Genomic DNA, 13261 nt, shown 5'->3' with positions numbered 1-13261 from the left:
GAACCAGCGATCAATTAAAAAAAAAAAAAAACAACCTACGTTTCTAAGAAAAATGCATCACTGGCTTCCCACAGGAGTTGTTTGTGTACCATATGCCCTAATATCCGGGACAATGTATCTAATATTTATCTTTTGTGCTTGGCTTTCCCCAAGCATCTCAACAAGAAAGAAAATAGATCTTTTAACCTGCTGGTACCAGCTTTCTGATGTTCTGTAGTAGAGATTGTCTTTATTTTAACCCATTCATTCATCAGACAGCACAAAATAAAATCTTTCCCTCCTCTCTCCCCCAGCTCTATTTCTCCTGGCTACTAGTTTAGTATATTTATGGTGCATGAGTCATCAAGCTGCTGCCTGATTGGATAAAAACCAAGCACCCCTGAGACCGTCAGTCAATTACAGCTATTCTCAGCTTCATTCACAGATTTATTAGCTTGCACACACGGAGAGAAATTCATTCTGCAAAGTTCATTCATAAAAATTTCAACACTCTGCTTATCATTCTGCACATCTCAGCCTTCTGCTGCGAATGGGTTCCTGAAAGAATCTCCGAGAGTCCGGGAGGGAGGGAAGCTCTGAGCCAGGGTGGGCAGGCTGGAAGGGAATCTAAGAAACACGACGGGGTGGGGTGGGGGAGAAGGGAGGGATCGAGAGTCAGTGAAACAATGCAGAACAGCGCCTGTCGCTAGTACTCCTGGCTTGTGGCCCAGAATGGGAGGCAAGACAAGATCTTCCAAGAGAGGGCAGCCATCAGAATCAACGAACCCAAACAGAAGGGCCTTTGACTCATATATACATTATATTTTTCCTTTTTAAATGAACAATCATTGGAACAAATAAAGGGTTAATAGGCCAGTCGTTGCCCCGCCCTGTGAAAACGAAGGGAGCAGGTTTAAAAGTTCCTGTGTGCAGAAGGGGGAGGCTGGGGGGTGAGGGGGGGTGCGTGCTACATATTTCTGCTAGATTCCTGCAAGGCTAGAGATGCAGCTGGACCGGCTGGCCGGTGTTTGACTGGGTTCTGTGCCGAAGAGTTGGCGGTGAGGGATTCTCCTCGCCAGTAGCCTGGGTGCAGGCTTTCCCAGCAAGGAATCTGAGGCGAGAGCACAGGGCGCCTGCCTCGGCCGGGGAGGGACTGAAATCAGAGCTAGGGAGGCGTTTCCCCTCTGGGCTGTCACCCTTAAGCGTCCGGGAGCCGAGGCGGGCAAGGGTTAGAGCAGAATTAGCGGTGGCTGCTTCGAGTTGCGAGTTGCACTGGGCGTTGAGGCGTTTGATGTCGGTACCGGTTATCTACCAGACAACGAAGCGATTTATGCTACAATATCCTGTTTCAGCACTGCCAAGGCTATGCGAGAACGCGGCCAGGACAGCCTGGCAGGACTCGTGCTGTATGTAGGACTATTTGGGCACCCCGGGATGCTGCACAGGGCCAAGTACAGCCGCTTTCGGAACGAGTCCATCACGTCTTTGGAGGAAGGCAGTCCTGGAGTCTCTGTCGGAAACAAGGGCTCGCCGCAGAATCCCCACCCCGCCCTGGCACCTCACCTGCCGGCTGAAGATGCCACCTTGCCGACCCAGGAGAGCCCCACCCCACTATGCACCTTGATCCCCCGCATGGCCAGTATGAAGCTGGCCAACCCTGCCACTTTATTGAGTCTGAAAAACTTTTGCCTGGGTACCAAAGAGGTGCCCCGGCTGAAGCTCCAAGAAAGCCAGGATCCGGCTCCCAGCAGCCCGGCTTCCCCCGAAAGCAGTCTAAATAGGATCGGGTCTGCACCTGCATTGCAACCAGACCTGTTGGGACACAGGGTGACCTCCTTAACCCCTGATGCTTGTCCGCTTCCTGGTCCTGGAGAACCAGTCCCCAGAAGCAGGCAGGAGAGACACTTTCTGCAACCTCTTTTGGGGATGGGCATGAACTTCTGCGTGAGGGTAAGTCCATTTCCCTCTCTGCACTCCTAAGGACTCTGGGGGAAAGGGGCATCTTCCCTGCTTTCTGCAAGGGGCTGCACATTACCTGGCTGGGTTCCAGGTTTGAACAAGACTTGTGCAACTGGACCAAGGGAGATGGGGAGCTGGCTTTACACATTTTCCTATAAATATCCGGCATGTACCAGAGTCAAAAAACCTTTGGTTCAAGGGCATGAACTGTTGCTAACTTGTAGGTAGTTGCCTGTGTAGGGGCAACTTCGAATAGAGGCAGCTGAGGTGGCACCTTCTTGTCCCCACTGGACCTAGCATGGTGGCCAAGAAGGGTCAAAGATTTCAAATCTGATTAGTGGTTGAGACCTGGTAGATTATAGTGGGGTTGTATTTTGGATGAATCCAGTAGAGATTTCTGTTAGAGGAGCCTGAAGCATGTAAGGAGGCTTGGATTAGTTCTGAAATTTTTAATTCAGCATTTAACAAACACTTCTCAAAATATGGCTGAGTCTCCAACCTTGTGCTAGGAGGAGGTCTTAGCTCCTCAGTGCATATTTATTGCCTACACTGCAGCAAGTAGGCCTTGTCTATGAACTACATGCAAAATCAAGGTCCTTACTGGCCTTGCATCTGTCCTTACCCAATTAAGATCTGGGGCAATGAAGATGTGGCCCCTTGCCCTTTTAGAACTCAGATCTCAATGAACACTTGTGAAATAATAAGAGAACAATACTTAGCTATTGGTATCTAGTGATAATGCTGAGGGAATTCAGAAAAAGGGAAAGGTGCTGTGATCTGGGATTCATTCATGTTGTAAACCTTCAGGAGAAGGTGCATCTTGGAAGAAATATCAGATCTGAAGATTACTGATGGGGCAAGAATAGGAGCAGAGTCACTGCGGTGGTGGCAAGGGATCCTACATAGGTCTATACAGAGCTTCCTTGAAGAGAATGGGGGATGCTGGAGAGGGGAAGAGTAATAGGTGACAAAGAGTGGCTGCTATCACATTGTTCAAACAAACATGAATCAAGACAAGTATAGATCCTGGATAGTTTAGGGTGAGGGGGGAGTTGTCTACAGCTCTTTGATGCCAAATGAGAGAGTCGTAAACACGCTGATGAACAAGAACCCTCCTTGGTTTGTAGGCAAATCATGACTTGATGGAAGTAGTTTTAAAAGATCGGTCGGTTGATTTATTGGGCATGAATTGAAGCAGGGAAAAATTTGAGCCTGAAAGGCCAGTGAGAAATCTTGGTATTGCTTTTGTTGGTGGAGACTGAGGATGATTATTATGAAGAGTGAAAAATCACTTCCAAATTTAAGTCTTGGAATGACATTAGCAATGCCAGTGAAAGAAACAGAAGTGAATTAGGAAGGGGGATTTGTGCTAAGTGTGTTTTTTGAAATTCTATATTAAAATGATATTATCTAATCGTGCTAATATGTAGGTGGACCGCAGAATAAGACTGGCACTCAGGTGAGAGTTTTGATCTGAAGGTATCAATTTGAGAGCTACTGCAATAACTGTATCATAGACAGACAAGAGGGAATCTTGAGGAAGGCCAAATAATGAGTGCCAGAAGGGTTACAGAGGGAGCAGGCTCAGGACATCCTCAACAGATGGGCACCTGCAACCTGAACGATAAATGTATGGAGCACTCAGTTCTTGCCCTCCGCCACAGTGAGTGTTCCATATTGGAAATACTTTATGTGCCTACGGAAAGTTCATTTGTCAAGCTTCAGTGCATGCCAAGTCCTCATGGGAAAACCAGTCACTCTCCAAACCTGTGCTCTCTGCACCTGTTCTTCTGTCTCCTGCAGATCCTCTACCCTCTGCTTCACCTTTTCTTCCCTCTTTTACCTCCTGCCACCTCCCCACACTCACACACCTGTATAGTTTTAAATGTGGAATAGTTGCTACGCCATTTCTATTTTCCCTGGGAAGTGACCTAGCTGGCATTGTAGATTTTTAATGAGGTCACCAGCTGTCTTTTCATGGCAATGATAACTAACCCCAGGAAAATTGCTGACCCCCTGACCCAAATGCACACTAGATAATACCAATAGCTATGACGTGACTCCAGTTACTACCTCTCTTACAAAGTCACTATACATGGAAGAGCTTATTTAATTTTTGTACAATTCTAACTTTGCAAGATGGAAGGATTCTATTTATCAACTTATCGATATCAGTGCCTCTATGGGAAAACTGAACCCTGAAGAAGTAATTTTTAAGGCCACACATGTGAGTCCAAAGCAGACTGAGATCTGGAACCCAAGTTTCCTGTGTGTCGTTCCTGGTGCTCTTTCCCATAGGTTCTCATCCTGGCCGACATTCTTTTCCTAAGAATTCTTTCGAGACATGAACTACTTTTTAAAAACTGCCAACCTATTAATTTATAGTGAAAATATCATACCAAGGAACCACAATTGTTATCCATGTAATTCATCTGCAGGAAAAGGCACATAGGAAGATTTAAGTCAGTGCTTGCTGAATAATGATGTCTTTGGATCGAGAAGTCATGTTCTTAATGGCTAGGGGACTTGGGGGCAAATTTCGTAGGCAAAAGACTGCCCTGTAGTCTAGTCCATATCCATGACACGTGACTGCTCCCCTCCCTGCCCAAACTTATTTGCCAACTCATCCACTCATTTAGTCAACAAAGTATGGACTGTGAAACAATTATGTGGTAAGAACTGTTCTAGGCACTGTGTATCAGTGAGCAAAACAGACCAGGTATGAGCCCTCATGAAACTTTCATTCTAAGGCACGGAGATGGGGCCTAATAAAACAATGAATGGGCATAGTAGTGAAGTGGACAAAGTCCATTAAGTGATGTCAAATAGTGACTTTCACTCTCACCATAAAACTAGGTCTTGTTTCTTAATGAGGTCTTCCCAAGGCACTTCACCCATCAACAGTCACTCATTTAAAGGTCTCCAAGGTACCCAACATAATCTGCAGTAAGTGTAGAAAATATATAATGTGACCAGTGCTCTCATCTCTAAAATGAGAGACTTTCCCCCAGTGGTCTTGAACATGTCTCCCAGCCTGAGCATTTAATGACTCCAAGGCTCCTTTATCCACATGGGAGGTATTTAAAATGTTTAGTTCCCTTTCCCACCACACCGCAACCCTGAACTTGCTTCAAAGACTAAATAAAGCAGAGGTGAAGAAATTAACCCTGTTAGAGCTTCTCCAGGTAACCACAAAGGTTCTCACAACAATGCCCTGAAGAAGACTGTATTCTCTAGGTCAGGACACTGACACCCCAAAAGCTTGTGGTGTGCATACACTTTACAACTAGTAAGCAACAGACTAAGGATTCCTACCCAGAGTTTTCTCCAGTGGTCCCCTTCCTTACCTTTCACCTACCTTTGAGCAAGACAGGCAATCTTGGAAGTTTATGAATGGAATAGTGTTGATGGAGAACCACACTATGCAGGATAGCTTTGTTATAGAACAGCCTACAGAACATTTAATGCACAATTCTACACTCCTCATTTCTGCCCAGTCTAGCCCAACCATTTCCCCAGACTGTATTAGTTTGCTATTGCTGCTGTAACAAGTACCACAAACCAGGAAGCTTGCAACAACAGAAATTTACTTTCTCACAGTTCTGGAGGTAAGAAGTCCCAAAGCAAGGTTATCAGCAGGGCTATGCTGTCTCCGGCGGCTCCAGGGGAGGAATCTTTCATCATTCCTTCTACCTTCAGGTGGTTGTCAGTATTTCTTGCTGTTTCCTGGCTTGTAGATGCACCGCTCCACTCTCTTCCTTGTCTTCACACAGCATTCTGTCTGTGTGTCCATGGCCAAGTTTCTCTTTTCTTATAAGAACACGAGTCATTGGATTTCAGTCTGTCTTAGTCAACCTGACTCCATCTTAACTTTATTACATCTGCAAAGACCTATTTCCAAATAAGATCACATTCACAGATTCTGGGGGCTAAGATCTGGATATTTTTTCTGGGGGTTTTAGTTCAACACATAAGAGTCCCTAAGAAAATTTATTGCAATGTGTCTGCTTACATAGGTATACTTGTGTTCATCATCTTTGTGTGCAAATACAAATGTGTCTTGAGAGATTTTCTTAACTTCCTTTGTGAATATCAAATCATACTCTGACCCAATCATCTTGTTCTGTCTAATTTGTATCTTATTTCTGAGCCAGTGAACTAATATTGTCAGCCTTCTATTGTTGAGACTAGGTGTAGTTCACAAAACTAAAACGTTATGTCTATCTTAGATATCTTTTCCACACGAGAGTATAGCTCTAGAAGTTAGGCAGCCTGGGTTAAAGTATGATGCTGGCTGACTGTATGATCTTGGGTGAGTCACTTCACCTCTCTGGGGCTTCATCTTATATTTAAAATATGAAGACTGAACAAAATGCTGTTTATTATCTTGAGATTTCAAGTCTCCTTTTCCACATGTCTGAGATATCTTACTATTAGGACCTTTTATGGTTAGAAAGAGTTCTCTGGAAGAAATCATTTTTAGCATCATCTTGTGAACAGAGAGGAGAAGAATGTCCTTCAGGATGCACTAACCTCTTCCTTATCACTCTTTCACAAACACTGAGCTGCCTTCACTATTAAGCCAGGAAGGGGTATGTTCCACCGCCATGGGCAGAGGTGGTACATTTTAGAGGTATGTGGAAAGGAGTCAGATTATGGAACAACATCCAAGTGTGGGACTCCAGGGAGTGGTGGAGGGTGGGCTAGTCTAGGAGAGGCCAGGGTTGGAAGAGGTGAGTGGTGGCACCAGGGATTCTGGGAGCATGGCATTCTCAGGAGTTGGTGGCGGCTGGAAGGACAGCAGGAGTTAACCCTTCCCTGTTCTCTCTGGACAACAGTGCTTAGAGAAAAAGGCCCTGCCACACAGACAACCTTGTAACTCTTGTCTTGAAAGAGGAAGTCTTGTAACTCCAGGAAATCCCTGAAGAGACAGTCCCATGGTGGACACAGCAAGGCCAGGCCTGGGCCGTGTGGCTCAGGTGCCCACAGTTAAGGAAGGTGGCTTTCTGCCTCTGCCAACTTCCCCCTTTTCTATGTTATTGGTGATGAAGTTGGAGATAGAGTGGGCGGAAATAATTCCAGCCAAACTGACAATTTGGCTTGAGGGTGTTGCATTTCCTTCCTGTTTCTCCTTGGGGGCACTTATGAAGTAGATTCTACTAGAACAATCTTAGGAAAATCCTGGCATGTTTGAAGTGTATTTTCTTTTTTAAGACCTTCCCTTACCCCTGATCTGTCTAGTCCTTCCATACCCCTTGACACCAGAGCAAAAAAGAATTCTAGAGATCAGTGAGTCCAAATGTTTCATTTTACAATTGAGGCTCCAAGATGTGAAGCAACTTGCCCCAAATAATACATACCCAGAAAGTTTACAGCATTCTCTTTTCTACTCCCTTCTTGCTCATTTTTTTCCATTCCCTGTACTAAATATGCTATTCCAAATGTTCCCTAGTTGGTTAAAATGCTGGGTATGCTTTTATAAGACCAAAATCAAGACTTTTTTCTAATAGGAAACTGTCTTAAAATAGTAGTAAGAAGATAAAAGAAGGCATGGGAGAGTGGCAAGGAGCCTATATTAGTCTGTTTTCCGTTGCTATTACAAAATATCTGATGTTGGGTAATATATAAAGAAAAGAGGCATTTTAGCTCACAATTTTAGAAGCTGAAAGTCCAAGATGGGGCAGGTCTATCTATTTGGTCTCCACTGAGGGTCCCTTGGCTGTATCATAACATGGTGAATGGCATCACTGTGTGAGTGCATGGGATAAGGTGAGATCACATGGAGACAGGAGACTTGAAAGATTTAAGGTCCAGACTCAGTCTTTTATAGCAACTCACTCTTGTGGGAACTAACTGGGACCCTGTGAGAACTACATTAATCCCTTCTAAGGGCATGCCCTTAATGTCCTACTTACCTCCCAGTAGGTCCCATTTCTTAAAGCTTCCACCGCCTCCCAACACTGCCACGCTGGGACCAAGCTTCCCACCCAGCAACCTTCAGGATACACACTCAGACCATATCCAAACCATAGTAGAGCCCATAGAGCATTGACTTTGCCAATTTCTCCCTTGTATTTAAGAAGGTCCCTGTGGGTGGTATGTATCCATGTTGGACTAGGACTTGTACAATTATGCATGGATTGGCCCTCTTTCGTTCATCTTCTGGGGCCCATTTCTCCAAGATGGCATGGCTTCCTTTCACTTCTGCTTCCTTCCTTCCTTTCTTTCTTCCTTCCTTCCTTCCTTCTTTCCTTCCTTCCTTCCTTTCCTTCCTTCCTTCCTTCCTTCCTTCTCTCTCTCTCTCTCTCTCTCTCTCTCTCTCTTTCTCTTTCTCTCTCTTTCTTCTCCTCCTCTTCCTTTCTTCACTGGGGATTAAATTCAGGGGAGCTTTACTACTGAACTACAACCACAGTCTTTTTTATTTTTTATTTTGAGACGGGTCTCACTAAGTAGTTTAGTGTCTCACTAAGTTGCTGAGGCTGGCTTTGAACTTGCGATCCTCCTGGCCTCAGCCTCCTGAGTTGCTGGGATCACAGGTGTGTGACATTACGCCTGGTTCACTTCCATTTTTGTATTACTCCAAAGCCAATACCATGTCACCACATGGATAGTACTGAACCAATCCTGGAGAGTGACCTAAATGATGCACACAGCTCTTGAGTCAAGGCTGCTTTCTCACTTCTCCTACCCAGCTTCACTTACTCACATCAGCTGCCTGCCCCTGAGGTGGCTAGGTTTTCACACTCACTTGGGCATGGGAACGTGAAGAAATTTCTAACCCTTTGTCTTGCACTTTCCAATTCAGAATACGTGGTAGAAAAACTGAGAAAGTCTTCTTGGGTGAACACACTGGGGCTCCTTTCTTTTATGCAAAGAACAAAGAGTCCTGGGAGACTGGGTGAGACCAAGAGAGGGTCCTGCCTCCTCAGCTGAGAGAGCCTTTTTCCCATCCTAACAATGTTGCAGAGTTTTTCGGGGCAGAACTCCAGGTCTAGTACAGGCTGTCTATAATTTTGAAGAAGTTGTGGGTCAAAAGTTAGTTTGTGTGTAGTTCTTTGGACAATGAAATTTCCCAGAGGAATAATGATAAAACTCGATAAGCTTTCTCATATGGTTAGGGAGAGGATGAAATGAGAAAATATGTGGAAAGGCTTAGCACAGAGCTTGTGTCATAGTAGGTCCCAGGTAATGGGAAGAGAATGGATGTGGTCTAGGAGTTCTTTGGGGCACACATGCAGAATAAATTATGAAAGGCTAAATTTGACTTTGGCCTTTCACCAAGCCCCTCTGGCATACCTTCTCCTGGCCAGCGGTGCTACCCTGGTGGAACCTTCTTCCGCTAAGCCTTTTCCATGGTCATTAGGGAAGGCCTGCCTTCCATTCTAAAGTTGCCCGCTAGCATCCATGGTCAACTCTCCTGTTCCCTCCATGCAGCAGAGTGAAAGCCTTTGCATTTTGAAAAGATGCTTATTTACTTCACAGACTCTTCATTGTAGTATTTCCCAAGTTTGCTGGGGAGGACTGATGTCAGTTAAAAATGATTGTTAAATGTATAAATTTCTAGCCTCCATCTTGGACTTATTGGATCATAATAGATGAGGCTTGGGCCCAGAAATTTGTATTTTAATAAGTTCTTTATATGATTCTGATGCACAGAAAATTTGGGTAACTGCTGAACGCAGCGCAGTGGTTCACAAATGGGGATCAATTTGCCACTTGAGACATTTGGCAATGCCTGGAGACATTTTGGGGTGTCATAACTGGGAGGGAAGAAGGGTACTACTGCAGCTGAACATCCTACAACACGCAGAGAAGATCCCATAACAAAGACTCAGGAGTCCCAACATGTCAATAGTGCTGAGGATGAGAAACCCCATGTTAGTGGGATGAATTGCATAAATGTGGGATGTGGGTGAGGCAGTAATGCTGAATAGAAGAATATGCAACCAACCAATAATTCCTAGAATCTAAACTAAGTGACCTCTAATTTTCTTTGTCCTCTTTTAAATGCGTAGATTTTCTAAAGTTTATAGTTTGCCACCTGACTTTCCACCCCACCATACTCCTTCAGATTCCACCTCAGGGTCTCAAGCAATGGGGGTGGGAGTGGGGCAAAGAACCCTTGTGTTGCCAAGTCACTTGCAGCTCAAGACATTCATGAGCAGCAGTCTACCTCAACTCAGATGCACTCTGGGCTAAAAGGCATCTATAGGCTAGCTGGCATCCTAATTGTGGCATTCCACTAGTATTGGTACCTCATTTCAGCAGTAAGAATTTTAACAACTAACAAGTAAATTTTAAGAACAGAGCCTTCTTGGGGTTGGAAATTTCTAGTTACAGGAGAAGACAGAGACTTGAGGAGAAAGGCTATGTATTGTGAAGACAACTCCAGAAATTGCACCCCTCCCCCACTGTGTTGTTAGATAATAATTTATACGAAATGCTTAAAGGCATAATTCAAGCTTAAATATTTTAACCTACTATGAATTCTAGAGCCTAAAATGTTTATTGTCCCACATCTCCTCTCTCAACACTTTTTTTCTTTTGTGGTGCTGGGGATTGAACCCAGGGCCTTGTGCTTGCAAATGCAAGCACTCCACCAATTAAGCTATATCCCCAACCCATCAATGTTGTTTCTTTAACCCTGGTCTCAGATCTTATCTTTCCATTTTACTACACCTTTCTGTTTCAAGGTGAGGTAAGCTCTCCAAGGTCACAGGGCTCGTCAGCAGCACAGCAAGGACTAAAGTCAGTCCAGTCTTCCTGACTCCTAGACCAGTGCTCTTTGCACTATATCATGGGAATAAGACAATTCTTGCATGAAGATGTTATAATAGTAAAGAAGAGCAAAGTTGTTCACACAAATTACTGTAATATGTCAGGTTGTAATAAATGGCACCAGAGTGTCAAAGGAAAACTTTCTGATTTCCAGGGAGGAAGGGTTGTGGAACACCTCTACACTCTGCTCTTGCCCATTCAGTGGATGGCAAGACAGGAGTGCCACCAGATCCATCCCAGACCCCAAACTCTTCTTATCCCACACAGCTTCTCTTGTCAAGTCCTGTTAATTCCACTTTTTGAGCTTCTCCCCCATTTCCCTTCATCCTCACTGTGGTTTCTTAGGTAGGGACTGTAGTATGCAGTGCTTCTAAACTTGTTTGATCAGCTTCTTACGAAACTAGTGTTGTGTGAAACATGTGGGGAAAGTGCTGTTGTTGTTTTCATTTGAAACCAGATGAATAATCATAATACAAGGTAGGAAACAGTATATGCCTGGACAAGATACATCTATCAGCATCAGAGAAGTAGAGGTGTCCTGGCTGGGTGGTCAGGGAAGCCTTCCTGGGCCTTTGAGATGGTCTCTAAGGACTTGACTGAATGTGTAAACAAAGGGGTTTTCAGATGGACAGGAAGTTGATAAGGAAGTGTAGGTTTCTATACAAGAGAGAACATCAATTTTCATTTGGCTAGAGTAGAGGCTGCTTGGAAAAGATTGAAAGATAATGATACTGAGATTTGAACTAAATATCAAACTAAAGAGTTTAAATATTGGAGCAGAGGAATGAGAATGAAGTAACTGGAGGTGTGGAAGCCCATTAATGGGTGATTACAATAATTAAGATGAGAAGGGTCTATATTAGGGTCTTGTTGGAGGATTTGCCTGAGGATTTGAGGTAGCAGGCCTAAAGTAGAGAGGGGGAGCTAGTGGAAGACACGGGGACCCTAGGAGGAGGAAAAGCAGTTGAGTGGGACCACCCAGGGTTCCATTTCTGACAAGCTGAGCTCAAGGTGGCAGGCATCCATATGAGGGATGACCAGCTGGCAGGCAGAGGCATCTAGCCCAATGTGTATTTTGTAGATCAAGCTTCTTTATCTGACAGTATTGGACAACTGTCCTATTAAGGTAGAGATATTTCAGGTGATTTTTGAGAATGGTATATTTTAATATTATGTAATGGAAGGCCTCTCCTCTGATACTATTGAGGCTTGTTATTATAGGATATAAAAATTACATGTATGAATTTTCTTTTTTTTTTTTTTTTTTTTTGGTACCAGGGATTGACCCCATGGGCACTCAATCATTGAACCATGTCCCCAACCCTTTTTTAATATTTTATTTAGATACAGGGTCTCACTGAGTTGCTTAGCACTTTGCTGTTGCTAAGGCTGGCTTTGAACTCGTGATCCTCCTGCCTCAGCCTCCTGAACTGCTGGGATTACAGGTGTGCTGGCTACATATATAATTTTAACATTTAAGTTAAACTTGCCTATCTATGATTTTGTTTTGTAAGGTCAAGGCCCTTTATCTGAATTTCATACACAATGATTTTTATCCTTTTCAGTTTGGGCATAAGTTCTACCTATAACACCTCATCTGCCTTCCTCCTTGCAGTATCTTTAAACTGGAATGAAGTCTTGGAGCCATCTTCAGAGCAATCTCAGTTCTCAGTACAGACCAGTTTCTTTTCTTCTTTTTCTTTTTAATCTTTTGGTGATACTGAGGATAGAATCCAGGGGTGCTCTATCACTAAGTTACACCCCCAGCTCTTTTTATTTTTATGTAAATTATTGAATGTCTTATAAGTTGCTGAGGCTGACCTTGAACTTGTGAACCTCCTGATTTAGCCTCCTTTGAACCCCTGGGATGACAGGTATGTGCCATATGCCCAGCCAGTTTCACTTTTTAAATTATATGTCTTAGAGTAGTTGTATCTACTTCTAACTTAATGTGTTTTCAAAAGTAATTTGCCTTCATGAAATCTTCCCAAAGGGAAAAAAAAATCTTCCCAAAGCTTTTGACTTATTTTCTTATTTTCTTTTTTTTTTTAAAGAATATTGTTAGTTGTAGATGAACACAATACCTTTATTTTATTTATTCATTTTTATTTGGAGCTGAGGATTGATCCCAGTGCCTAGTACATGTGAGGCAAGCACTTTACCCCAGCCATAACCCCAGCCCTAGACCTATTTTCATCAATGGACTACCTTTTAAAAAACTTCCATGCTTACGTTTTTATCAGTGTGTTTAATATCTCCTTAGATTATGTGATTTCAGCAGCAATGAAGTTCGTGCATACTGGTGTGGCACACACAGAGCTAGATTTTTGGAAAACCCACAGTTCAAATTATCATAGCAGATGTGGACACACCAGTGGCCTAGTGGTTGCTGCAAGTCAGTCAAATAGAGGTCAGTCCAAAGAATTTGACCAGAGTCTATGTTAACAATCCAGCATCATGACTTGGTGATCTGTCACACAGTGCATTTCTGATTTTCATCCTCACACACCTGCTTTGTTGCACAACTTTAATCCATGAATGCATT

The 13261-nt window shown here is 43.7% G+C and overlaps 1 protein-coding gene across 1 annotated transcript in view; it reads left to right on the top strand.

Moving 5' to 3' along the window:
- The first annotated feature begins 1001 nt into the window (after nucleotides 1-1001).
- The window catches only part of SHC4 (SHC adaptor protein 4), a 123554-nt gene continuing 111294 nt past the window's right edge, over nucleotides 1002-13261 (top strand). Inside the window, exon 1 of the mRNA XM_079128798.1 lies at nucleotides 1002-1929. Within this exon, the coding sequence (XP_078984924.1) occupies nucleotides 1345-1929 (585 nt within the window). The 5' untranslated portion in view covers nucleotides 1002-1344. The remainder of the gene's footprint in view (nucleotides 1930-13261) is intronic.

The sequence above is a fragment of the Sciurus vulgaris genome, assembly GCF_902686455.1.
Source record: "Sciurus vulgaris genome assembly, chromosome: 2".
In the NCBI taxonomy this organism is placed as follows: Eukaryota; Metazoa; Chordata; class Mammalia; order Rodentia; family Sciuridae; genus Sciurus; species Sciurus vulgaris.
This window is presented reverse-complemented; position numbering and strand designations above follow the sequence as displayed.